The following is a 27,984-nucleotide window of genomic DNA, read 5'->3' as shown; positions in this document are numbered from 1 at the left end:
ATGTGACCTCTACACAACACCTAGAAAGTGACCTCTACACACCAAGAAAGTGACCTCCACACATCACCTAGAAAGTGACCTCTACACACCTAGAAAGTGACCTCTACACAACACCTAGAAAGTGACCCCCACACACCTAGAAAGTGACCCCCACACACCTAGAAAGTGACCTCTACACAACACCTAGAAAGTGACCTCTACACACCTAGAAAGTGACCTCTACACAACACCTAGAATGTGACCCCCACACACCTAGAAAGTGACCCCCACACACCTAGAAAGTGACCTCTACGCAACACCTAGAAAGTGACCTCCACACAACACCTAGAAAGTGACCTCTTCACTTCCCAATCCAACACCCATTGTCTTTGTTTTTAAACTGTGAACATTTTTTTAATAGTGAAAGGAATCTGTTGTCTTGTTGACTGTGCAATAATTAACACTCACTCCTTCCTGTGACAACAGTCAAAATTAACTCTGTCCAGATGCACTGTTCTGTTTGTTCTGTATTCGAATAATGTAAAATCACATCTACCTTTTTACAGGATCAGAGACAGAGTCAGGCCTGTCAGGGTGGTGACTCACTGAACAATATCAATGAACAAAACTGTTTATCTGCAGTCTATTTATATTACTTATTTGCTCCGTCCCTTTCTGGGCTGTGGTTTATAAAGTTGCTGCTGGAATCAGGAAATGAAACTGAAAGGTTTTCACTGAACTCTGATCACCATTTTACTTGGAGCACAGAACAAGGTGACTAGCCCTTCGAGATGGAAGATGATCTTTCCTGTGCTGTTTGCCATGATGTGTATAAAGATCCTGTCTTACTCGACTGTGATCACAGCTTCTGTCGATCCTGTATAACCCAGTACTGGGAGAAAGCTGACACCACCTCCTGTCCCATCTGTAGAAAGGAGAATTCATCCAGAGACCTGAGACCAAACCGCACCCTCTCCAACATTGTGAGCACATTTGTAAAAAGTGATAAAGGTGATAAAATTCAGCAGGAATGCAGCCGTCACAAGGAGAAGCTGAAATTATTTTGTAAAACTGACAATCAGCCCATCTGTCTAGTTTGTCAGAGTTCAAAAAATCATCAAAACCACGAGTTCCTGCCAGTGGAAGAAGCTGCTGAGGAGTTTAAGGTGAGGAGATCTTGTTTGAAACAAAATACAGAAACAGATACCGGAATCCTGAACAGGGAACATTCATAGATTTGGGTTTGAGTGTCTCTCAATGTTTATTATTTAATTACTCGGTCTTTAGATGAACTGTTATTTGTGTCACTGCTTCAGAAACCAGGAACAGAAAGTGAAGGAATTTCACTTTAGTCTGAACACCACTTTAATAGAAGTTAATCAACAACTTATATTTATCAGGGCTGCGGAGGCTTCTTGTTTAACCAGAAGGGGTTTATTGATAACAAGGTGAAGGTTAACTATACACAGGCACACAGGTCTCTGAAATAGGACTTTACTCTACGACTCCTGGGTTCACACTGCCCAGTCCCCCGTTCCCAGGGCCTCGCGCTTTTCCCCCATTGGTCGGGGTTCGCCCGCTCTCGCACGATAGACCCCGAGCTGGTCACGTGGATTGTGAGGATCGTTCCTGAAAGAGGCCGTACTACCACATCCCTCCCCCTGAGGTCCCTCAGCAACATCATTACAACATGGGCCATGTACAGTTAAATATGTACAAGAAAAGGCTAAGACAAAAAAGGAGGGAGTCCACAGCAGTCTTTCTTAGGGTTAATCTGTCAGGGTACTTCTTAGGCCTAATGGACCGCCTCAGCCCCCAACAAGCTCCTCCACCAATGAGGCAGTTTTGTTGTCAACAGCAGGTGTTCGCCTCGAGGATTCGACCATTCCTTCGGGGGTGCCCCCCCCCCCCCCCCCTCCAGCACCTCCAGGGGTATTTGGCGGGGCCTTTGTGGAACTCCCCAGTTCCCTCGGTTCTGGTTCCACTGTGGGGACACTGGCGATGCTGCTGGTTCCACCTGCTCAGCCACTGGGGTTGTGGCCTCTCTCTCGTGACATGGTCTATCTGCTTCCACACCCGTCGGTCCTGTCAGACTTTACCACAATCCCGCTGGGTAACCACAGTGAACCTGAAGCAAAGTTTCTTACGAAGACCAGGTCGCCAACTTTAAATGACCCGTCTCCTTTTATATAACGTTGCTGCTTGTTTCGGGAGGCCGGCCCAGCATCCACCCTCCCTGACAAATTGGGCAAAACAAAATCTAATCGAGTCTGGAGGCGACGACCTATCAGTAGCTCCGCCAGTGTGACTCCAGGACTGGCATCGGGGGTGGTGTTATACAAGAGAAGGAAGTTGGACAACTTGAGGCGTCCTGGTCTGTGGGATTGTTTCTTCATTGCTGACTTGAACATCTGAACTGTTCTCTCTGCCAATCCGTTTGAGGCCTTGGGGTAAGGGGCTGTTCGAGTGCGGTGAATACCGTTTGGCTTTTTTTCAAATATTTTTATTCAAGGCTTTCCAACAAAGTATAAACATACAAAATATCAAAAGGACAACCGCAGAGCAACAAACGACCATCACAACCCAGTCAACAACCCCAACCCTCCAGCCACTCCGACACCGACCCCCCACCATGTCCCGCCTTCCCCCCTTTTAACCCCCCTTACCCCTCCCCCGAAAGCCCTCCCCAGCATCGCTGACCACTCAATCCTCCTTGAAGAAATCGATGAACCGTTTCCATCTCACGACCCCCGCAGATTGAACCTGACTTTCTCCAGCCGCAGGAATTCTGAAAGGTCGCTGTAGAAGCCAAGTATTTCAAATACAACTAGTATAGGTAAAAGATAGCTGTTTAAGCATAAATGTTGAGCCCCAGTTTTTAATACCCATTTATACAGCATAATTCACTTTTACTGAAGTCCATTGTTCTGGCAAATGCATATTTTCAAAAAAACAGTGTGACATTAAAAAAAGCACAGTTGCAAGATAATTTGACACTGTCTTGTGCTAATTGTCAAGGACAGGGACTGGATACACAGCAACATTGTTCACAATGCAGATAACAGCTGGGTCAGAAAAGCTGATGTTGCACATTGAAGATGGACGGCTTGCCATCAAATCAAATGTGTTTGAGTCTAACCCAAACCAATTAGGATTATATTGGGGTGTAATTAGACGACTTAAGACAGATATGAAAGTGTATAACTAAAAAGTTTCTCCCGGCCATTTTAGGTTAGGTTAGGTTGGGGTTTTGTTGTCTTTGTGAGTATTGTCTTTGTAAGTTTTGTTTTAGTGTTTAGTTTTTCGTGTGTTGTCTGTGTTTTTATTGTCTTTGAAGGTGTGTTGTGCTTAAGTTTTGTCTTTCTGTTAGTTTAGTCAGTTTTTGCCTTTGATTCTAGTCTCCATTTTAGTTTATGTCTTTTGGGGGTTGTCAGTCTAACAGTCTGTGTCAGTGATGTTAGTCCACTTTTGACTTTGAGTTTGAGTTTAGCTGAAGATTAGCTTTCTCTCTCTCTTCATGTTTCATTGCCAGACTTTGACCTTTAAAAAGTTACTTTCGAGCTGTCTGCCTAAGCAAAGAAAGATAATGTCTGTAATTCTCTGAAAGCTTCGAATTGTCTACGAATTGCCTTTTAAATGACTTTCAAATTGTAATCAAGCGACTACAAATAAAACAATTCTTTTTGGCACCTGAGGAGTTTATACTGCAAATTTCTGCTGAGTTCCAGTATTCGCAAATGCTACTGATAACCGAATAGCAGAGATGATATAAATTCCTTCAACTTTACACAGTCGAATAATACAAGGAATCAAACAACTTAACACAGTCTACAAATAGTACAAATCTTACAACTTGTCGTATTGCGCCAGGACTTGATTCATCAACTAAGTTTCCCCCAAACTTGGCGTAGTTCGACAGGTTAAGATCCTATAAATTATAGTTTCCTATAATTGGCGTAGTCAGGCAGTCGGGGGGGGAGTACTGAGGACGACCTTCGGAGGCCCAGGTGACGACGGAAAGCTTCGAAGATAATCGGAGGAGGTCGGGAACCTTCGGGAAGCTTCGGAGATAATCGGAGGAGGCCCAGAAGACAGCCGGAACCCACGGCTAGACTGGGGTAAGAAATATCTTTTTCCCCCATTAAAAGTCTTAAAGCCGCATCAATCAGTACTTCGACCCTTGAAAAGAACATTTTTTATAGACTGTGTTAAATAAATCAAGTGCCAGTCGGTCGGTCAGACTATCAGACGTGACTGGAAGATGAGTCACTGCAGTAACTAAAATAAAAAAACGTCAGTCAGCGATCAAGAAAAGTTATGGCTGATCCTAATCAAAGTGTATATTCAGAGCCTTTAGCAGACAGAAAATTACTCCCCACTACATCCAAGGGGGGTGCTGGAATACCAGATGTTTCTGTTGAAGATATGTTGGGGGATTGTAGATCTTTCACTCGTAGACATTTTAACCTATGTGAAACCTCAAAGAAAATTGAATCAAAGTATGATATCCCCAGAGGACAGTGGTCCTTCAATAATATCAAGAGAGCATGGGGAAAATGCACACGATTACACGGTGCAGAACGTGTAAAATGGTCCCTGGTAATTACGGGACAGATACACAGTCAGCAAGAGATCATTGTTAAAAATAAAAGTGATCATCAGCTTCAGTCCACTAAAGACCAACTAAGTGCAGTTCTTGAAGATTTGCAAGATGCAAAATCCAAACTTGAGCATTATGATGAAATTAGAACAGATTTGCAAAATAAAACCTCTGAACTCCAGCAGTTAAATGCTCAAATCGCAGAATTTCAAAATCAAGTTTTTAAAGTGGAGTCAGAATTCCAAAATCAAGTTTTTAAAATGGAGTCAAAATACCAACAGCTGCAATTAAATACTGAACGAAGTGATGATGAGTATAGGTCTACTAAAAGGCAATTAATTACAGTTGAAGAATTGCAAGATGCAAAATCCAAACTTGAAACAGATTTGCAAGATGCAAAAGCCAAACTTGAGCATTCTGATGAAATTAAAACAGGTTTGCAAGTTGCAAAATCCAAACTTGAGCATTATGATGAAATTAAAACAGAATTGCAAGCTGCAAAGTCCAAACTTGAGCATTATGATGAAATTAAAATAGATTTGCAAGTTGCAAAATCCAAACTTGAGCATTATGATGAAATTAAAACAGAATTGCAAGATGCAAAATCCAAACTTGAAATAGAACTGCAAGATGCAAAATCCAAACTTGAGCATTCTGATGAAATTAAAACAGGTTTGCAAGTTGCAAAATCCAAACTTGAGCATTATGATGAAATTAAAACAGATTTACGAGTTGCAAAATCCAAACTTGAGCATCATGATGAAATTAAAACAGATTTGCAAAACAAAACCTCTGAACTCCAGCAGTTATCTTTTCAAATAACAGAATTCCAAAATCAAGTCTTTGAAGTGGAGTCAAAATACCGACAATTGCAATTAAAAACTGAGCGAATTGAACTTGAAAATTGCAAGTTAGTGAAAGAAAGATGTGTTTTAGAAAGAAATATAACCAGCGTGACTGAACATTGTAAATCTTTGACAAACATGCTTTCTGTACAAAAGATTGAACAAACTCAGAAAGCAGTCCAAGCCACCCACCTAGTGGCACAATCGGCAATTGCACAGCCGAGATCAATTGTTAAAAATAAATCATTTTCTCTGTCGGATGAATCAGACGAAGATAGTGTTCCTACAATACAAAATACTAAAGCAATTCGACTAGCCCCTTTAAAACGCAAACAGGTTAGAGTTGGAAGCAAAAAAATAGAAGAAGATGGTGAAACTATCACTAGAAACATATTTGACCACCAATGGGTTCATGAACAAATTGATCCTTCTAAAATTGACGAATGGTCCAAGGGTCTTCCACACCCTAAAAAGGGTGGTAAGACCACATGGGATGGAATTCACAGATTACAAGCCATTTACAGTCTCCACCCATTTGATGGAGTACAAATTCTGACTATCATGCTAGGTACTCGTATAAGTTCAACCCTTAGAAATGAAGTACAAGTTGCCCTTGGAGACGATTTGCAAAATTTAGAAGCTGGTTGGCTAACAATCAAGAATTGGCTATTACAATTTCGCCCCCCGAGGACCAATTGGTCTAAGATCACAGCTTGCTTTCAAAAAAAGAATGAAGATATTCAGGATTTTGAGGAAAGATTTTTACGTACTTGGATGGAATATTCAGGGATGACACTCGACCAGGAAAATGACACATGGGATGCAAGCACTTTAAGTCCATTAAAAACGGCTTTTATAGCCGGTGTTAAACCTGGAGTTTCTGCTGCCTTGAATTTGGTTTTACCAGCTTGGGCCACAGTTGGCACATACCGAGACATAGTTGACCGATGCATTCAGATAGATCGCGGTTTGCACAATCAGGCAACTTTTAACACTGCAGCTGCTCAAATGCAGCCTATTGCTCAAATCCAGCCCATGTTACCTGCTGCTCCAGCGGCAGCTGTTGCAGCACCTGCAGGAATATCAGCAGTAACTACAATTTCACCACCAGCGCTAGAACAAACATGTACCCTTGCTCCATTAAAATCACGTAAGAAAATACCACAATGTCTTTCCTGTGGTAGAGTAGGACACTAGATGGCAAAATGCTATCAAAAACAACGGATGGATTCGAGAGATGATAATGAAGTAGACAATGTTCACTACAATACATTTCCACCTCATGGTCAACCATGTAACACGTACCAACAAGACACACCCAGTTTGGCTTCTGGTCAGCAACACTGGCTAAGCAACTACAACCATGGTTTGCTTTTACAGTTAATCAACAACAGTATCATAATAGCCCAACTGTTTACCACATGGCTTTACAGAATCATCTCAGGCAACTGCCTGTTCGGCCTTCCACCATTATCCAATATGAAGATGATGTTCTGATAACCTCTATCAATAAAGATGATCATGACAAAGATTTACGGATGGTCTTGAACCACCTCAGTACTAACAGTCGCAAAGCTAGCTTTCACAAAGCACAAATTGCCCAGAAAGATGTTTACTTGGGACAGAAAATTTCCAAACGAAAAAGGGAACTTACGCAGAAGAGAACGGCTGCCATCAAAGCAGCTAAAGAACCCTCAATGTATCGCTAAAAAGTTGCCAAGAACTGTCAACTTAAGAAAACTGTCATTCTGAACGTTGCTTTCTTAATTTAAAGAAATTAACATATCTTGTTAGCTGTGTTTCCTTTAACAGAATCGGCAAATTCATCTACAGAAAATCAAGATACAGCACAAGATTGGTTCAGTTATATATTTAATAAGTTATTGTATTTGATATTTTAAAATAAATGTTTAAAATTAGCCTGGAAATTAAAACTTCAAACAATGTGGAAGCTGGTTTAAAAAAAAACCCAACAATCTTTGATTAAAAGTCAAAAGAACATATCGTTCAAAGAAATTTGATAACGGGAATTTGGCAGCAATCCAACTTTTACTCCCAGTCCATTTGAGTGACAAAAAAAAGTTTAAAGATGCGAATGGCATCATTCCAAGCTATACGCCTCTTTTTGTCTCTGTAAGAAAATTAACCCTTTCAACAAGCTTTTGTGTATTATCCAGAAGATGTCAAAGACTTGACATCAATTTTGATAATAATTTTACCATTTATTACTAGATCATATGTTCAACTTTTATTGTATAATAATTTTACATGAAGTTATTATTAATTACCAATGTGATCAAATTTGATTAATTTATTAATTATAATAATTATTTTGAAATGCCTGTTGCAATGTTAATTCCATTTTATTGTTTAAAACTGCAATGATTCTTTGCGCTTTTACCTATCCTATCGCATTAATGATGTATTTTAATCTTTCCTGATATATCTCAATTTTTCGATTTATCAAAGGGCCGACTGTAGAAGCCAAGTATTTCAAATACAACTAGTATAGGTAAAAGATAGTTGTTTAAGCATAAATGTTGAGCCCCAGTTTTTAATACCCATTTATACAGCATAATTCACTTTTACTGAAGTCCATTGTTCTAGCAAATGCATATTTTCAAAAAAACTGTGTGACATTAAAAAAAGCACAGTTGCAAGATAATTTGACACTGTCTTGTGCTAATTGTCAAGGACAGGGACTGGATACACAGCAACATTGTTCACAATGCAGATAACAGCTGGGTCAGAAAAGCTGATGTTGCACATTGAAGATGGACGGCTTGCCATCAAATCAAATGTGTTTGAGTCTAACCCAAACCAATTAGGATTATATTGGGGTGTAATTAGACGACTTAAGACAGATATGAAAGTGTATAACTAAAAAGTTTCTCCCGGCCATTTTAGGTTAGGTTAGGTTGGGGTTTTGTTGTCTTTGTGAGTATTGTCTTTGTAAGTTTTGTTTTAGTGTTTAGTTTTTCGTGTGTTGTCTGTGTTTTTATTGTCTTTGAAGGTGTGTTGTGCTTAAGTTTTGTCTTTCTGTTAGTTTAGTCAGTTTTTGCCTTTGATTCTAGTCTCCATTTTAGTTTATGTCTTTTGGGGGTTGTCAGTCTAACAGTCTGTGTCAGTGATGTTAGTCCACTTTTGACTTTGAGTTTGAGTTTAGCTGAAGATTAGCTTTCTCTCTCTCTTCATGTTTCATTGCCAGACTTTGACCTTTAAAAAGTTACTTTCGAGCTGTCTGCCTAAGCAAAGAAAGATAATGTCTGTAATTCTCTGAAAGCTTCGAATTGTCTACGAATTGCCTTTTAAATGACTTTCAAATTGTAATCAAGCGACTACAAATAAAACAATTCTTTTTGGCACCTGAGGAGTTTATACTGCAAATTTCTGCTGAGTTCCAGTATTCGCAAAGTGCTACTGATAACCGAATAGCAGAGATGATATAAATTCCTTCAACTTTACACAGTCGAATAATACAAGGAATCAAACAACTTAACACAGTCTACAAATATTACAAATCTTACAACTTGTCGTATTGCGCCAGGACTTGATTCATCAACTAAGCTTCCCCCAAACCTGGCGTAGTTCGACAGGTTAAGATCATTAAATTATAGTTTCCTTGAGTCGCTCACCCACACCCCTGCCTTTGGTGGCTCCGGGTCCCTCCAACAGAACAAAATCCATCTCCGGGCTATCAGGGAGGCAAAGGCCAATACACCGGCCTCTCTTCCCCCCCCCTGCACTCCCGGATCTCCTGACAGCCCAAATATTGCCACCTCCGGACTCGGGGCCACCCTCACCCCCAGAACCTCAGCATCACATTCGAGAACGCCTGTCAGAGCCCCCTCAATCTTGGACATACCCAGAATATGTGGACATGGTTCGCGGCCCACGCCCCCCCCTTGCACCCACCGCCCACACCTATCCTCCACCCCCTCTGAAAACCTGCTCATCCTCGCCACCATCATGTGGGCCCTGTGCACCACTTTAAACTGGGTGAGGCTTAACTTTGCAGACAACGAGGTCGCATTCACCCTCTGCAAAACTCAGCCCATGTCCCAGCCCCCAGCTCCTCTCCCAACTCCTCCTCTCACTTGCATTTACCATCCTCCACCCAGGCACCCTCCCACTCCATCAGTTCCTTGTAAATACCCGAAACCTTCCCCTCCCCTATTTCAGCCCCCGACAGAGGTTTATCTTGCAGCACCGGAGGCAGCAACCCCGGGAAAGACGGCACCTCTCTCCTCACAAAATCCCAAACCTGCAGGAACCTAAGTCTTGACTCTTAGGCAACTCAAACAATTCCTCCAACTCCTCCAGCCCCGCAAATTTTCCCCAAATAAACAGGTCCCCGACATATTCCATCCTCGCCTGCCACCACACCCTGGAACCTCACATCCAGTCTCGCTGGCACAAACCTATGGTTATCACAAATAGGTGCCCACAATGACATGCCCTCCAACCCCGAGTGCTGCCTTCATCGCCCCCACACCCTCAGAGCCGACACCACCACTGGACTAATGGAATACCTGGCCGGCGAGAACGTCAGAGGCGCCAACAACAAAGCCCTCAAACACGTCGCCCTACACGATGCCGTCTCCACCCGTCCCCTAACCGACCTCTCCTCCACAGCCCATTTCCTCACCATCCCAATGTTCGCAGCCCAATAATAATTAATTAAATTGGGAAACGGCAGTCACCCCTCCCCCTCACCCGATCCAGAAAATCCCGCCGTACCCGCGGGGCCTTCACCACCCAAACAAACTCTGAGATCAATCCGTTACCTTTCCTGAAAAACGACTTAGGGACAAAGATGGGAAGTTTATGGAAAACGAGCACACACCTAGGCAGCAGGGTCATTTTAACTGTCTGCACCCGTCCTGCCAACGACAATGGCAAAACATCCCACCTCCTAAAATCCCCCTTCATCCACTCCACCAATCGAGCCAAATTCAGTATATGCAGCTGAGGCCAGCTCGGACCACCTGGATACTGAGGTATCTAAAGCTCGTCCCCACCGAACGGCAGCTCCCCAACCTCGTTTCCTGCCCTCTGGTATTGATCGGGAACACCTCAGTCTTTATCATATTCAATACCCAGGGCCTTCCCTGTCTGCATCGCCCCCATGCCATCCATCACCTCACGCAACCCAATCGGGGCCTCCAGGCCCTGCACCCGACCCTCCTCCACGTTCGAAACTCCAACCTATCCAGGAACCGCCTCATCACCGCTTCCCCCCTCGGGGGCTCTGTTGCTCTTATTAGCCTTAGTTTTATTAGCTCTAATTCTGTCACCTTTGCTCACGAGTCGCCAGGTATCTTTCTGATACCGCCACGTGGTTCAAGCTCAAGTTATGATTAATAAGTCAGCACACCACTTAGTAAGATTGAAATCAACGGTCATTTATTATGTATTACAAGTAATGCTTACACAATAATCCTACTATCTATATAGAAACCTACCACTACTGGCCAATACTTAACTTTAGGAAGGGCCCACCAGGTCAGGGAAACGAAAGGCTTATCGAATCGGATCTGGCCCACGGGATTCAAAAAGGCTGATACAGGTCAATGGCTGGGAATCTTTATCGGGTAGCGATCGCTGGAGTCAAACTTACAGTTTCTGGTTGATGTTCTTGCGAAGGTCTCGAGCAGGAGAAGAAGGGAGAGAGAGCGATCTGAACTTGGCCCCTCACTTTATAGGGTCCCGGGGCATCCAGCCTCTCGGGGCGGCCCTTGACCCTGAGCCCCAAGTGATTGGACTTGTTCCCAATCACTGGGTTCGATATATCCAATAACGGGGCGATTCCTCGATCGGGGGGTGGTCGTTCAGCTGTCTTTGTTTCAGCCACTGCAGGCGCCGACAGGTCTGGCCCAGCATTCAATTGCTAATATGTTGCAATTGTTCCCGGGGATAGCCGATTAAACTGCAGATGTCTGGGTTGATGTGCTGCTAATGGCCTTGAGTATCGATCTGGGCCAACTTCCCCAGAGTTGAATACTCTATTCTGTCTGCAGCTGTCCGTTTGTGTCCTGTTGGCTGCTTTTCCAATCAGCCTTTTCGGTTAGCCATTTTAAATCGGGTTTTGGCCAAATTAATAGGGAATCAGCCATTTTAGGTGGCTACACACCCTCCTTGTGATCCTAACGCGAAGCGTGAAGGATCACATAAATTTTGTCCTTTCCGTTCCCTGACCAGGGGAGGGGGGGGGGGGTCCCTTCCTACATGGCCACTACTCTGACCCTAGCTTTGCACAAACGTTTACCTAAACAATTCTTGAGGGCGCTATGTCAGGCAGGGGCATGTATCTAAAAAAATAAAAACTTGGAACCTCTAATTTTACCTAAAACACTCATCAAGCATTGCATAATCCTATCTCTCTAAACATACAACAACAATCAAAATATTCCATTTATTCTTTCCTGGCTTGGCAGTCAAGCTCAGGATCATACATTTCTTTTTATTGACAGGAAAAACGCAAGTGCGTGTTTTATTATTCTGGTTTCATAGGTCGCGGGGGTCTGGGGTCTGGTCATAACTGAATATAGGGGATCGGATCCGATATACCGGGGTTCGAGCGTGGTACGCTCTCCTTTTCCACTTGCGGAGGCGCATAGTCTGTACTGCACAGCAGAGTATGGCCAATGCTAACAGTGCCTCAATAACGTACGACAGGGAGTACCAAGTTATGAACTTGGCACACCAGGATAATGCAGCGTGGCTGGTGACTGGGCCCTCGGTACTGCGGGGCAGTGAAACATTAACGGCAGGGGGGTTTGGAGTAATGGGGTCCGCGTTCCCGCGCAACCAAATGTCCAAAAAGATGTTGAGCACGATGAAAGAAGTCCTCATGGTTGTCCTCTTTCTTTTCTTTCTCTGTGTTCTCTGTTTTTCTCCGGTCCTGGAGCTTCTGGAGTTCTGTAAAACAAGCATAGTGTCTGTAACTACCTTGGTTTAATATCCGGTGTGTTAGTGTGTCTATCCTTCTTGGGGCCAATTAAACCCTTATAATTGGTCACAATATGTGACTTCTCCCCCATTTTTTTTCGAAACAAATGTTAGGACACGGCACTCTTCCCAATGGTGGACCAGTGCTAAGTTTATCATCCAAATGTTCTAGGATGTAAATAGCATTTGGCGGCAATCCAAAGGTTGCCTAAATAAATAAACCTGTTTTTGAAAGGAAAAGGTCTAATGAGGTGTGTTTGGGCCGCGACGGGTAAGATTTGGATGGAGTCCCCGGGTAGGACGGCTACCAATACCGTATGTCCCCTACCCCAGCGTTTTTGACCAACGGGGGGGGTCCCCAGGCAGGGCGGGTCTCACGCCGCTTCTCCACTGCCTGAGCAACCGACAAGAACGGGCAAAAATGTAGTCATCATGGTGGGGTTGCTGTTCTGAATCTCCCGTCAAATCAGAAGAGCAGTTACGATCGGGCGTCTGATACCCGAACAAGTATCAGCTGAAAAGCTAGTTCCGCTGAACAAGCGTCTGGTCTCGGTGGGTCTCTGAGGCAAGTCCTCAGAGGTTTTGGCAGAATGGGCGTGTGAGAAAATTTCTCATGTCGGACGAACAACATTAAACAAACATACAAACAACGGAAAACATCCTGCAGGCTCCATCAGGAAGGACAACACTTTTCACCAAGTGTCTCCTTTGAATCATCATGTGGACACCTAAGTTCTCTGTTGCGAACAGGGTCGCAAAGGAGTTGGTGGCTTGGGAGTCAGACCCGAGGTCGTCACCTTCTCCCGGGTGCCAAACTCTGGAGTGAATTAGGGCGGAAAGGGCTGCGTGGTGTGAGTTGGGGTCGCTCTCGTCGTTGCGGACGAGTCTGCAGGAGTTGTCGCGGTGCCAATGAGTTGGGTCGAGTTGGGTGGGAACAAAGTCGGGGTCGTCCGTGTGGTTCGGTGGTCGGTGGTGTGGGTTGTTTAAGAAAGTGATGAGGAAGGGATCACTGCAGTCGAAGTCGGAGTCGCTGGGTGTGGGGCCAGGATAGTAGGGAGGCGTGCTGTGGCTGTCGTCCGAGTCACAGTCGCTGTCTCTGTTGCTGCAGTCTGTGGGCGTTCCGGGGCGGAGTGTAAAGTTTGTGGGTGGAGTCGGGGGGCGAGTCCATGTCTGGACTGGACGTGGAAGGGGTTGGTGTGGTTACGTTGGCTGTGGGCGGGGTTTGGTCTGCTGCGTCAAGCATGACGTGGTGGGCGTGGTTTGACTGCTCCATAAGCTTTTAGCTGGTTTATATGAAACCACGCAGTCTTACCATTTTGGTATTTGATTTTGTATACCGATGGGCTTACTTTATCCGTAATGGAGTACGGACCCGAGTATTTCGGAGACAGAAATGTGCTGGGGTTATACACAGACAACATCACTTCTTGTCCTATATTATACTCCGTTGCATGTACTGCCTTATCAAAACGGGCCTTGCTCTGTTTTCTTTTAGTGCCCAGTTTAACAGCGGCTGCTACCTGAGCCGTTTTTATATTTGCGAGTAATTGTTCAACGGCTTTCTCGTGGGTGAGGGCCGTAACTTCAGGGCTGGTCAGATCTAAACCCAACAAGTACTCTGTCCCTTTCATGGGGCGTCCGGTCATGAGGGTGTGTGGGGTGTAACCTGTGGAGGTGGAAATAGTGTTACGTAAAAACATCAGCGCAAAGGGGAGGACCGAATCCCAAGTGGTGTTATTCTGCTGGACCATTTTCCTAAGGGTGGTTTTTAGGGTCCGATTCATGCGCTCCACTATACCACTCGACTGAGGGTGGTACGCAATGTGAAATTTTTGGGTTATGCCAAATATCGTGAGGACATTCTGCATGACACGTCCCGTAAAGTGAGAACCTTGGTCCGATTCAATACTGCGGGGGAGTCCCCATCTTGTGAAGATGTGGTGGGTTAGGATTTTGGCGGTGGTTTTCGCAGTGTTGGTGCGGGCTGGAAATGCTTCCACCCACTTTGTAAAAGTGTCTATGACCACCAGAACATATTTATAGCCATTCCTGCAAGGGGGCAATGGACCTATAAAATCGATCTGGAGGTTAGTCCAGGGGCCGTTAACGGGTCGGGTGTGGCTGAGATGTGCCTTTTTGGCATATCTATCTGGGTTGTTCTGTGCACAGATGAGGCAATTCTCAATGAAATGGGAAACATCCTCTTTGAGATTATGCCACCAACAAAGCTGTTTGAGGTGGGCTGCGGTGGGTTCGATTCCCTGGTGTCCATGACCATCATGGAATGAACAGATTATTTGATTCCTATCCTGCTCAGGAACTACATAAAGGGTGTCCTTTAGCACCACACCGTCATGTGTGGTTATTGTATTTCTGTACCTCTCGTATGAGGCTGGAAACTTCCCTTTCACAAATCCTCTTGTTTCCCAGAGGGGCAGAAATTCAGTGAGGCTGTTGCACACGTATAGACTGTCTGAATATATGTCTGCTGGGCTGGGGAAGGAATCTGGGTGCTCTACAATGTAAGCAATGGCCGCAAGCTCTGCTGCCTGCGTGCCTAAGTGTCCGGGTAATTTTAATGCGATTTCCTCGTGGGCGCATAAATCCTCCACATAAATCCCACAACCTGTTATGCGTTGCCCATCCAGGATTGTGGATGATCCATCCACATAAATCCTAATGGGATCACACGTGTCCGGGTGAGGGGGGTTCTGAGAAGGAGTGGCTAGTTTTCTGGGGGGTGTTTTAGCTACAAAGGGGCCTGTATTATGGTGGGGCGAGATGATTTCACACTCATGGGGGGTTCCGGGGTATTGTAGATTGTCCGCTAAGTATGTGTGAGTCTTTGTCCGTTTTACTGTGATGTCCCGTCCTTGTAAGAGAAGGGTCCACCTAGCAGCGCGGATTTGGCTGACGGTACCGTCTTTAAGTCTAGTAAAAGTTGGGTGGGGGTGTGCTCGGTCAAAATGGTGATGGGGTTCAGTCCGGTAATGTATGAGAAGTACTGGACTGCCCAGAAAACTGCGAGCAGGTGTCTCTCACAGGCTGAGAATCCCTGCTCCACAGCATCTAAAATTCGGGAGGCATAAGCTACGGGTCTTAGCTGGTCGTGCCGTTCCTGCAGGAGCACGGCTGAAAGGGTGCGGTCTGTGGTCGCTACCTCTACGGCGTAAGGGGAAAGCGGGTCGGGAACTTGCAGTGCGGGGGCGGCTATGAGCGCCTGTTTTAGTGATTCCACAGCATCCGTATGCTGCGGAAGCCATTCCCAGGGGGTTCCTTTCTTTAGGAGGTCTGAGAGGGGCGGGGCCTTGCTGGCGAAACCGTCAATGTGGTTTCGGCAGTAGCCAACCAGTCCTAAAAACGACCGGAGGGCGGAAACGTGTTGGGGAAGGGGCAGTTTAGCGATCGAGTAAATTCTTTTGTGCTCGATCTCGCGTTTGCCGTGTGTGATAATTGTACCCAAATATATCACTTTTTCTTCCAATATCTGGGCCTTTTTGGGGTTGACTTTACAGCCAATGGAATGTAGTAATTCCAGGAGTTCGCACAGAAGCTCAATGTGTTCTTCCTTCGTGTCTGTCTGCAGTAGTAGGTCGTCCACATACTGTACCAGGCATTCGGGCTGAGAAAATTTCGCTCATCCATTTGCCAGCTGTCGGTGGAAAATGGAGGGGAAGTTGTGGAAGCCTTGTGGCAGGCATGTCCACGTGTACTGCTGTGCTTTAAAGGTGAAGGCAAATTTGTACTGGCACGCCTTTGCCAATGGAATGGACCAGAACCCATTACTGACGTCCAAAACCGTGAAATGTCGGGCATGGAGTCCCTGTTTGAGCATGGTCTCGGGACTTGTTGCTACGGTGGGGGCTGCTACGGGGGTGACTTTATTGAGTTCCCGATAATCAATGGTCAAGCGTCATGATCCGTCGGGTTTCCTTACTGGCCAAATCGGGGCATTATTAGTTGAGGCTACCGATCTCAGGACGCCCTGCTCTAATAAGCTTTCTATGACCTTTAGGATTTCTCCCTCTGCTTCTAGGGGAAATCCGTACTGGTTTTGGGGTCTTGGGTCCGGTCCTGTTATTTGTACGGAACCGGTCATCCGTCCACAGTCGTGTTTGTGGGTTGTGGATGCTGCCCTGTTCTTTTGCAGGACTGCCCTAACCTGTCGGTCCGTGCTGAGTGTGGTGGGGTTGAACCAAAACTCGCCTACTGCGCTAATTGTGTTCATATAATCCCCTCTATTGAGTGTTGCGGGGGCTATAGCAGATTTTGCCATCTTCCAGACACACTGGTTGATTGGATCGAAAGAGAGGTGGTGAGAATTCATGAAGTCTATCCCCAAAATGTGCTCTGCTGTTGGGGGCAGGTCGACTAACACTACGGGGTGTTTTGTATTAATGGTGCCGATTTGGATGGGTACAGGGGTTGTGATATGTCCCTGTTGTGAGTGGCCTGTGAAACCGCTGAGGGTGATAGTGGCTGTGGTGGGCCACGTGTCCTCACCAAGGGTGGAGGAATTTAAGGTTGTGCGGGACCCTCCTGTGTCCCAGAGAAGCTCGATCGGCTGTCCCCTAACCTTTGCTGCGACTATGGGTCGTCCTGACCTATCCCAAAGGGTATCGCAGACCCAGCTGGGGGAGCCTGTACACCGTCAGTCCGTTCCGGTCAAATCTGTCTGATCGGACTGGGCGCTAACGCTATGATTGGGTTCTGCTTTTTTCTTATTGAGAGTGCCTGTCTGTTGGGCTCTCTGTGGCTTTTTAGGGCCATTGCATTCTTTGGCAAAATGTCACAACTGTCCGTAATTGTAGCATTCTTGCGGTTTTGCTTGGGGGCTGCTCTTTCCCTCGTTTACCCAGGCGGGGTTGTGGATAGTGGTTCTTACTGCCTGCACGTCTGCGGCGGCTTGGTTTTCCTCAGGGGTTCTAGCTGCGGGTTTACTGTGAGCCGCTTGTTCCCAAACGCGGGACAATCTTTTGACCATCCACTTCTCATTATGAGCCTCCTCCGAGGGGTCATAATTACTACAGGCATTCTGTCCTGCTTCCGTGACATGGGAGATAAGGGTGCGGGTCCATTTGGCCATATTGTCTGCGGACAAATGGGCACGGTCTACATTTCCGAAAACGGCTTCAAAGTGAATCCACAAGCGTCCTGCGAACGCTGTGGGGTGTTCAGACTTTTTCTGTCTGCACTTATTTAGACCGTCTGCGGGGTCGCCCCGGTTGTACCCGATCGCACCCAGGATCGCGGTATGCATTTCTGCAAGGGTGCCTCCTCCTACATTCTGTGGGTCGGGAAAGGCTGCTGCGACCGATGGGTCTAAGCTGAGGACCGTGAACTTTACCTGCTCTTTCTCATCCAGGCCGTACATGGTCGCCTGGTGTTTGACGGTGGCAAAGAAATGGTGTGGGTCTGAAGCGGGAAGGAACGGTGCGATTTTAGCACACGCGTCCCGTAATTGGGTCACTGTGAGGGGGGTGGAATATAAGACTTCCGCCTCGTCTGCTGTGGCGGTGCGGTGGGTTGTTACAGGGTTCATGAGAGCCTGTATTCCCTGCTGTGTGGGGGGTGGGGGTGCTCTCCTCCTTTGGGGTTTTCCCTGTGCACATGCTCCCTGAACATATCTCTGCGCTGTCTCTTGCAGTTCTTCCCAATCAGGGCCGTCTTCCTGGTCTAAACTTTCCCCAAAGGTGTCTTGGAATCCCTTTTGGACAGAAAGCATTGCTTGCAGGTCTGCAATTTGCTTTCGGCACTTTGCATGGTCTAAGGTACTCTGCCTTTGTTCCGTGGTTGCAGCGTGGAGCGCTCTCAAGGCTGCCTTGAGATCACTACATTGCTTCTGTAGCGTCTCCACCTGCTTCTCTATCTCTTTCTTAACCAGGATGGCACGCTGCGTGTCCTGATAAGCCTTCTCATACTGGGATTGAAAACTGCTTAAATGCGCCAGACAAGACTGGTGACCCCGTTTGGCGTCAGCCACCTCTTCGTCCTTGGCTTCTAACTGCCTTTTCAATTCCAGGTTCTCTTTTTCCATCTCGCATACATCGATTTTACCCATACGATGTATGCCCTCTATTTCTTTTCGGAGCGTCCTGACGACCTCCTCTGTGCCTCGCAATTGTGCCATGCAGGACACGATTGCCATCGGCTTGCGCGCTTTCGCTAAGCTTTTCTTATGGATTTCACTCATGTTCTCCCACCAAGTATGCCCTATACTTCCGGGACCTGAGTCGTCATTATTACAGAAACCGCTCCACACGGGCCATCCTTTGCCCTGCAGAAATTTGCGAATTTCCACTTCCCAAATGGGACACTGTCCCACTCTACTGCTGCTGGTCGCTGCGACCGCAAATTCCTCGGGGTTCATGAGGCGTTGCATTGCCTGCATGGCCATCTCTCTTATCTGCTCGTTACGTTCAAATTTGGAACAGAGGGCTAAGGTGGTGTCGTAGATGCGGGTACGGCTTGCGCTAATTTCCGAAAATACAGACTTCTGACAGTTTTGACGCAACAATATCTATCAGTTTTACCTTATAACCCTGTTAGTTACGCATGCATACACACACTTCCAAATTGTGAATTATTAACCAGAACCGCTGGAACACTTGTGGTTTTTTTTTGTTTTTGTTTCCGATTGGATTCTATTCAAATTGTTGGGGTTCTCCCGGAGTGGTTTTCCACTTCTTTGTCGGGTCCCGGCGGAGTCGCCAATTATGTTGCTTTTATTAGCCTTAGTTTTATTAGCTCTAATTCTGTCATCTTTGCTCACGAGTCGCCAGGTATCTTTCTGATACCGCCACATGGTTCAAGCTCGAGTTATGATTAATAAGTCAGCACATCACTTAGTAAGATTGAAATCAACGGTCATTTATTATATACAAGTAATGCTTACACAATAATCCTACTATCTATATAGAAACCTACCACTACTGGCCAATACTTAACTTTAGGAAGGGCCCACCAGGTCAGGGAAACAAAAGGCTTATCCAATCGGATCTGGCCCGCGGGATTCAAAAAGGCTGATACAGGTCGGTGGCTGGGAGTCTTTATCGGGTAGCGATCGCCGGAGTCAAACTTACAGTTTCTGGTTGATGTTCTTGTGAAGGTCTCGAGCAGGAGAAGAAGGGATAGAGAGCAATCTGAACTTGGCCCCTCACTTTATAGGGTCCCGGGGCTTCCCGCCTCTCGGGGCGGCCCTTGACCCTGAGTCCCAAGTGATTGGATTTGTCCCCAATCCCTGGGGTCGATGTGTCCAATGGTGAGGCGATTCCTCGATCGGGGGGTGATCGCTCACCTGTCTTTGTTTCGGCCACTGCAGGCGCCGACAGGTCTGGCCCGGAATTCAATTGCTAATATGTTGCAATTGTTCCCGGGGATAGCCGATTTAACTGCAGATGTCTGGATAGATGGGCTGCAAACAGTCCTGAATGTAACTGCAAATACCTGGGTTGATGGGCTGTTGATAGCCCTGAGTATCGATCTGGGCTAACTTCCCAGAGCCGAATATGCAATACTGTCTGCAGCTGCCTGCTTGTGTCTTCTTAGCTGCTTTTCCCAGCAGTCTTTCGGGTTAGCCATTTCAAACTGGGTTTTGGCCAGATTAATCGGAACGCAGCCATTTTACGTGGCTGCAGTAGTGAGCCCTCACTCGGCACTCCAAACCTGGGCAGCTCCATTCCAGGGTAGGGATCTCCTCGTCTCCCACAATTTTCATGGAGTCAGACCAGCTTTTCCATGATTTGTGGGTCACAGATTTCAGAGGAATAATGAACCATAGTTAGGATTGAGAAACTTTTCAAAGTTTATTTCACAATGTCTAAGCCAGTATCCTGAACAGCAGTTTTACACAGACTGTGAACTGAACATCTACCTCACACTGTGAATAACAGAATGAGATTTAATTTGGGGTTCCTATTTCAGAAAGATGTACAAATTATGTTTTTGTTCAGGAGGAACTGCGAACCTCACTGAAGCCAGTCCAGGACAAGGAGGAGGAATGTAACACTGTAAAACGTGATTATGAGAAAACATTCATTCACATTCAGGTATTTCTGATCTTATTTTGTTCTGTATTCTGGCAGAATTCTGGTCTCGATGATAAGAATTATAAAGAGACAGTGGAGTAGGTGTAAAAGAAATCACAAGGATGGTTCCAGAACTTATCTGAATGCACAAAGCATTGGGAATAAGGTGGTAAATCTGTCACGTTAATATTTACAGCAGGCTGCCCGCACCCCCATCCCCTGTTACCCTCCGCTTCCACCATCTCTGCCCCCCTCGGGCACAGTGATCCAAGATCAAAAGCCCCCGATGCAGACCCTGTTCAGAGGATGAGTGTGAGGGTCCTGTCAGCAGACAGACAGAATCAGACTTTTGCATAAACTGAGGAGCACCAGAGCTAACCTCACAGCGAGGGATCATCACTCTCCTGCCTTGTATCGTGACCCGCTCGCTGTCAGTGCCGACACAGGCCCATCACCCTGAGGTGATGTTTCACAGATCCTTGGAGGGTGGACAAGGGGGGGGGGAATGAGGGAAATGGGAGGAGGAGGGGATTGTCAGTGAAGGAGAGAAATGGGGAGGGTGGATTGGGGGTGAAGGAAGGAAACAGCGAATGGGATGAGGGATTCTTTTTCAGTTTGTAACCAGTGGGGCTCCACATGGATCAGTTCTGGGACCGCAATTGTTTACAACATGTATTAATGACACCGAGGGAGGAAGGGAATGTCTTGTAGCCAAATTTGCAAAAAAAAACAAAATAGATGGAAAGGCAAATGGCGAGAGGGACACAGGCCATTTGCAAAGAGATTTTGATCGGTTAAGTATGTGGGAAAATAGTTGGCACACGGGGTGTAATGTGGGAAAATGTGAAGTTGTTCATTTTGGAAAGGAGAACAAAAGAGCAGAGTATTATTTAAATGGAGAAAAGCTGCAGAAAGCTGTGACACAGAGGGACTTGGGGATCTTGTACACGAAACACAGAAAGCTCGCAGACAGGTACAGCAGGTAATCAGGAAGGGGAATGGAATGTTGGCCCGCATTCCAAGGGGGTTGGAGTATAAGAGTCGGGAAGTCTTGCTGCAACTGTATAAGGTATTGGTGAGAACACATCTGGAGCACTGGGAGCAGTTTTGGTCCCTTATTTAAGGAAATATATTATTTCAATGGAGGCTGTTGAAGTCAGATTTAGAAAGAAGGTTTTTAGACAAAAGGTACCCATTGGCTCAGATGCGTGTATAAGAGGCAATTTGTAGCAATAGATAGTGTCTAAACAATGCATGTGATTTTGTAAACTAAAAATTACCAATATCAAAAAGGACACAAAATGGCGGTAAGCTGAGCTAACAATACTAAAGACACAAAATGGCTTTTAGCTGAACTACCCACATTCCAGAACAACCATTCGCCTGGGTTCAGTTGCAAACTGGTATAAGTAACATCATTCAATTCCAGACAGCAGAGTTAGTCAGGGAGACAAGAATGATTGAAACAGACATGGGAAAAATGGGAGTACTTCACCAGCGAGTGATAACAGCTCCGCAGGACAAAGAGCATTATGTATCCTCGCCAGCCCAAGGTGTCCAGATGCAGACAGGGAAATTAACTTTAACAGTTAGTATGAGTGGCTTCTTCATGAAGTCAGGGGCTGGTAAGGGGCCAACCCACTTTACGTCATGTCAAATTTAATTGTATATAGAGCTAATGTATGTAATCTACAACCAATATTATTGGACAAGGTCCAGCCGAAATGAGCTGTGTAGCTGTGTTGAAAATGTATAAGAATGGATGTTTTCCTTTGTTCGGCGGAGAGGTGGTCTGGGACTTTAACAGACGTCATCTCCCCGCCGGCGAAATAAACAGTTTGATGCGAGGATTGGGAGGAGCCATGGGCATTGAGTGATTTATTTGAGATCCTCTCCCACTAACAAGAGGCGGTTCAGTGAAGGTTCACCAGGATGATTCCCCGGTATGGAGGGATTGTCTAATGAGAAAAGGTGAAACAAATTGGGACTCTACTCATTGGAATTCAGAAGAATGAGAGATGATCTCATTGAAACATATTGGATTGTTAAGGGGCTGACAGGGTAAATGCTGAGAGGACGTTTCCCTCATGGGAGAGTCTAGGACCAGAGAGCACAGTTTCAGAATAAAGGGGAGCCAATTTCAGACTGAGATGAGGAGGAATTCCTTCTCTCAGAGGGTTGTGGGTCTTTGGAACGCCTTACCACAGAGAGCTGTGGGGGCAGAGTCCTTGTGCATATTTAAGGCTGAGGCAGATAGATTGCTGATCAGGGATACCGGGAAAGGGCAGGAACGTGGACATGAAAAATGTCGGATCAGCCACGATCCTATTGAATGGCGGAGCAGACTCGAGGGGCCGAATGGCCTATTCCCCTGTTCCTATTTCTTATGGTCTTAACTAAGAGGTTAAACCTATCAGGAAAGCTTAAACTGACTGTGGAATAGAGAAGCTGTGAGGTCAGCTGAGTTCTTTATAATTATTTCAGGGTTTGATAGTGTAGATACAGAGAATGTTTCTACTGGACAGAGAGTCCAAAACCTGGGGTTTCAAATCCAAGATAATCACCAGTAAACCAAATAGAGAAATCAGTAACTCGATCCTCAGTTCGAACTCCCTCTCCTGAATAAATTATCATCTGCGAATCGATTATCTATTATATCTAATCAATTAACTAGATTTCACTGCATGAGGGAATAGTTTTCTGTATCAAAGTCATGTCTTCATCTTAATAAATTATCCAGTTTGGGAACTAACTAGATTGGGAATGTTTTTTTCTGGAATATTCTGATCTGAACAGAACTGTTCAGGCTGAACAACCTTTTAAAAATCCTCATTAATTTTCAATCTCACTGATATTTCCCAAAGGACCAAAGTGTAAAGACAGAGAAACAGATTAAAGCCCAATTTGAAAAGCTTCACCAGTTTCTCCGTGAGGAAGAGAGGATTGAGTTGGAAGATCTGAAACTGGAGAAAGAGAAAAAGAGTCAGGAGATGAAGGAGAGGATTGAGAAGATAACGGAGGAAATCTCATCGCTTTCAGTCACTGTTCAGGAGATTGAACAAGAGCTGAGGGAACAGGACAACATCAAGTTTTTAACGGTAACTGTTTATTTATTTTTCTCTCCTTCACCGTCTTGAAGAATGAGCAGGTTGTGTCATCAAAATCTAGAATATAAAACTCACCGACCAAAACAACCCCAATCACCTGTCACATTTGATTTCCTCTGTCTCACACCCAGGATCACTGACGGCTCTTTAACACGGAAATGACTAAATCTGGAGCTTGTTTACTGTAATATTATAGAGGGATAGTGTCATCAAATTAAACAATGAAGAAAATCAGCTTCATCCAGAGTGAGGAACCCTCCGAATGGTCAGACCATTCTCCCCCGAGTGGACATTTCCAGTTGTTGGTCTGAGACTGGGAACTACAGTCCAGGATCCAGCCAGGCAGGACCATGTTTCCAATGCTTGGCTCCTCCCCGGCTAGAACTGGAATGATTCTGTCCAGGAGAGAGCCCTCCAGTGTCAGATACACAGATAGGCCAAGCTTCCTCCCAGCAGTTAAATAGTTCAATGTTCAGAGAGTGAGAGGGGAGAGTCTCCACACTGAAAACATTTAAATTAAGATCAATTTGATTTTCAGCATTTCCCAGGAAGTTCAGTGAACCCCTGAGTATTTACTTTAGTGAATTCTCTGCTGTGTATTGAGATGCTGATGTATCTATTTGAACAGTGTTGGGTGAGGGATAAATGTTGACCAGGACACTGAGAGAACTCCTGTGCTCTTCTTGGAATATATTCTTGGGATCTTTTACCTTCACCTGAGCAGACAGAAGAGAGCTGGGTTTAAGACCTCAGCGGAAAGCCGCTGCTTCTGACAATGGAGTTCCCACTCAGCTGGTTGCTCATTGAGCTCAGTGTGACTCACAGCAAGTGGAGCTGACATTCGAATTCATTCTGTCTGCTTCAGCTTACACAGAGTGGTCTGACACTCTGTCTGCCGTATCACTGCAGACAAAGATTCAAACACAAGTGTGATGAGTCCCAAGACTGAAGGTTAAACTAACATTGCAGATTTACCCCAGTTTCTAGGTGATTTCTATTGGACAGGTACAGCCCCCCAAACCCAGCTATCCCAAACCCGGAATTGTCCCCAAACCGGAATTATCCACAAACCGGAATTGTCCCCAAACCGGAATTGTCCACAATCCAGAATTGTCCACAAACCAGACATTTTTCTCTCTGTGGACTGCTCAACATTTACAACATGTATATAATTGACCCTGTCTGTTTAATAACCTGTACTTCATGACAATGAAATTCCCATTCATCTGGTCATTTTCCATCAGGAACGTGTCTATATTTTCAGCAATATGTTCTGTTCCACCAAGTGAGTGTTAATAAATTAATTCCAGTAATTGGACATTGATGAGGATTTTATAATTGGATTGTAACTCTGTGAGTTGTGTTGTGCAGTAAGATCGAGTCATTTGTAATATTGTGGAGTAACCCACAGTCCAGTGAGGAGGGCAAGAGGCAGGCCAATAACTTTCTCTATTTAAAATGTACTTTCCTGTGGAATCCAGTCTGTAACTTTACTTTTTGTGATAAAATGTTCTCCAAACACAAACAGTAATAATTGTTCTTGTTCCACAGAAATTTCTGGATTTACAGGAAAGGTAAAATTCACCCCCTTGATTTGATTTTAATTTCTAACCTATTTCTCGCCCAGCCTGGAATGATCCAACACTGACCTTTATCTCCTGTTTCAGACTGAAGCGAACTCTCCCAGAGCCACAGAAGGTTTACCCGTTAATAAATGTGGGGAAGTACATTGGCTCACTGCAGTACAGAGTGTGGAAAAAGATGCTGACGGTGATTAATACAGGTGGGTGTGAGCTTCCTGACCCCAGCTATTAAACAGCTCTCTCGGTTATTAGTAGAAGGGACCGGTCTCTTTATATTAAATACAGAATTGTATTTGTAACAGATTAGACTTTACTTCAGTCAGTTTTCTGTTAAAATACAGAATTGTCAGATCAGCTATTGTTACGACCCCCTGGGCGAGTGCGCCGTCAATTCAGCCCCACTTGACCCAGAATAGCAACACAATTTAAATTAATAAATAATTCAGAGAAAAACACCCAAAGTCTTTGGCCCTTCACCACCCAATAATTACAGTCACCAGGTTTGTAAATTTAAAAACAATTAATTTTATTATTGACACTAACTATAGTTAAATATGCAGCAAATACAAAAGGTTGACTAATTCCTAACCCATCCCCCCTACTCACACACACTCTCTCACTGACACACGCACTCACACAAGACAGACAAACACAGAGGGGGGAAGATGGGTGTAAAAATAATGCTGAAAGTAAAACGAAAGAGACTTTTTTACAGATGGCTGTTTCTAGCACAGCTTTCTTCAATCGAGGCTTTCAGGTCGAGATTTCCATTTTGAGTCTGTAATGGTTTCCCCCTTCCTCCTCACTCTCACCCCTCACTCTCTCTGTCCCCCTCGCTATCACTCCCCCGCACTCTCCTCCCTTCTCTCTCCCACCCCCTCCCTCCCTCCTCCGCACTCTCCTCCCTTCTCTCTCCCACCCCCTCCCTCCCTCCTCCGCACCCGCCTTCCTGCTCACTCTCCCTCCCTCTCTCTCCCACACCCTCCCTGCCCCGTTCTTCCGACCCCTCATTCTTCCACCCTCTCCCTCCCCTTTGTTCTCCCTCCCCTTTGTTCTCCCTCTCCCTCGTTCTCCAGGCACCTTGCTTTCCCTGCTGCTAGCTCTCCCTCGTTCTCATTCTCCTTCATTCTCGCTCTCCCCCTTCTCACACTCCCTCTCCCTTGGTCTCCCTGTCCCTTGCACTCCCAATCCCTCGCTCTTGCTCACGTTCGCCATCACTTGCCTTCCCTCGCTCGCTCTCGCCATCTCCCTCGCTCTCGCCCGATCTTTCCTCTCACTCCATCTCGCACTTTTCCTCACTCTCGCTTTCTCTCTCTCGACCTCCCTCCCCCCTTGCACTCCCACCCCTTGGCTCTCCTTCGCCCTCGCTCGCTCCCTCAGTTTGGCACATTCCCTCTCACTTTCCCCTCATTCTCGCTCTCCCTTGATCACCATTCCTCCAACTCGCTCTCGTTCCCCTTCACTCTCAATCCCTCTCCCCTAGCACTCCCTCCCTGTGGCTCTCCCTCGCTCCTTCATGCTCTGTCCTCACTCTCGCTCTCTCCCTCTTGCTTTCTTCCTCGCTCTTGCTCTTTTCCTTGATCTCACTCTCACCCTCGATCTCACTCTCTCCCTCGTTCTTTCCCTCTCTTTTGCACTCTCCCCCAGTCTCCCATGTGTTTGCTCCCTTTATCTCGCTCTCTTCCTCACCCTCTCTCTCACTCTTGCTCTCTCCCTCGATCCCACTCTCCCTCATGCTCTCCTTTCGCTCTCTTCCTCATTTTTGCTCTTCCTCACTCTCCCTCGATCTTTCTCTCGTTCGGTCCCTCACTCTCTACCCTCGCTCTCCTAGCTTTCCCCCTTGCCCTCTCTCTCGCTCTCCCTCCCTCGCTCACTGACTCGCTCTCCCTCTGTACCTCACTCTCCCGCTGTGTCTTGTTTCCCTCTCTCTCTCCTTTGCTCCCGCTCGCTCTCTCTTACCTTGCTGTCCCTCACATTTTCTTTCGCTTTACCCCACTCTCTCCATCTCTCCTTTTCTGTCTGTCACTCTCTCTCTCTCTCTGTCACGGGGTTTCCTCAGCCTCACTGCAGGGTGTGGTCTCCGGGTAAAACCTTCCCCCGTTTCCCGTGACTTCCGGTTCCCCCTGTGCTCTGTTTAAACTCTTCCCCGGGGGATGAATTCCTAATTCTGGTTCCTGGCTGATTTTGCCAATCACTGACCGGCTGTGAAAGTTACAGTGAGAGGGGCTAACATTTTATCCGTGTCCATCTGTCCCCAGCTCCAGTCACCTTCGACCCGAATACAGCCCATCCTGTCCTTCTCCTGTCTGAGGACCTGAGCACCGTGAGATACACCGGGAAACGGGAGCAGCTTCCCGACAATCCGGAGAGATTTGTTCACTATGCTGTTGTCCTGGGATCAGAGGGCGTCACATCAGGAAAACATTCCTGGGAGGTGGAGGTGGGAAACCAGACTGAGTGGACTGTGGGTGTGGCCAAGGAATCCGTAAACAGGAAGGGGAAAATCACCCTGGATCCAGATAACGGATTGTGGAGATTGGCTCTGAGACAGGAGAATAAATACTCGGCTTGTGAGAAACCATCAAAACTCTTAGATCTGAGAGTGAAGCCGAGAAAGATTCGAGTCTGTCTGGATTATGAGGGAGGGAAGGTTTCCTTTTATAACTCAGATAACAAGTCCCATATCTACACTTTCACTGGGACATTCACTGAGAAACTCTATCCTTATTTCAGTCCATGTAACACTGATGGTGGTAAAAACCCAGAACCCCTGAAAATCTGTCCGCGGACAGTAACAATCCAGGAGGATGAGGGTTTTATCCCTTCATCCAAATAAAGACTGTTTCCTGTAGGTGGGGGAGGGGGAGGCCCCACACACTGGGTCACTGGGTG

At 46.0% G+C, this 27,984-nt stretch overlaps 1 protein-coding gene across 1 annotated transcript; it reads left to right on the top strand.

The window, feature by feature from the left end:
• Nucleotides 1–682: 682 nt before the first annotated feature.
• Nucleotides 683–27,984, top strand: LOC140390550 (zinc-binding protein A33-like). Its single transcript, XM_072475726.1, has 6 exons — nt 683–1,145; nt 20,328–20,423; nt 23,267–23,500; nt 25,061–25,083; nt 25,177–25,292; nt 27,351–27,984. The coding sequence occupies exons 1-6, from the start codon at nt 771–773 to the stop codon at nt 27,926–27,928; spliced, it is 1,422 nt and encodes a 473-aa protein (XP_072331827.1). The 5' UTR covers nt 683–770; the 3' UTR covers nt 27,929–27,984.

The sequence above is a fragment of the Scyliorhinus torazame genome, chromosome 14, assembly GCF_047496885.1.
Source record: "Scyliorhinus torazame isolate Kashiwa2021f chromosome 14, sScyTor2.1, whole genome shotgun sequence".
NCBI classification, from domain to species: Eukaryota; Metazoa; Chordata; class Chondrichthyes; order Carcharhiniformes; family Scyliorhinidae; genus Scyliorhinus; species Scyliorhinus torazame.
Note: the sequence above shows the minus strand (reverse complement) of the source record. Positions and strands in the feature narration are given on the sequence as shown.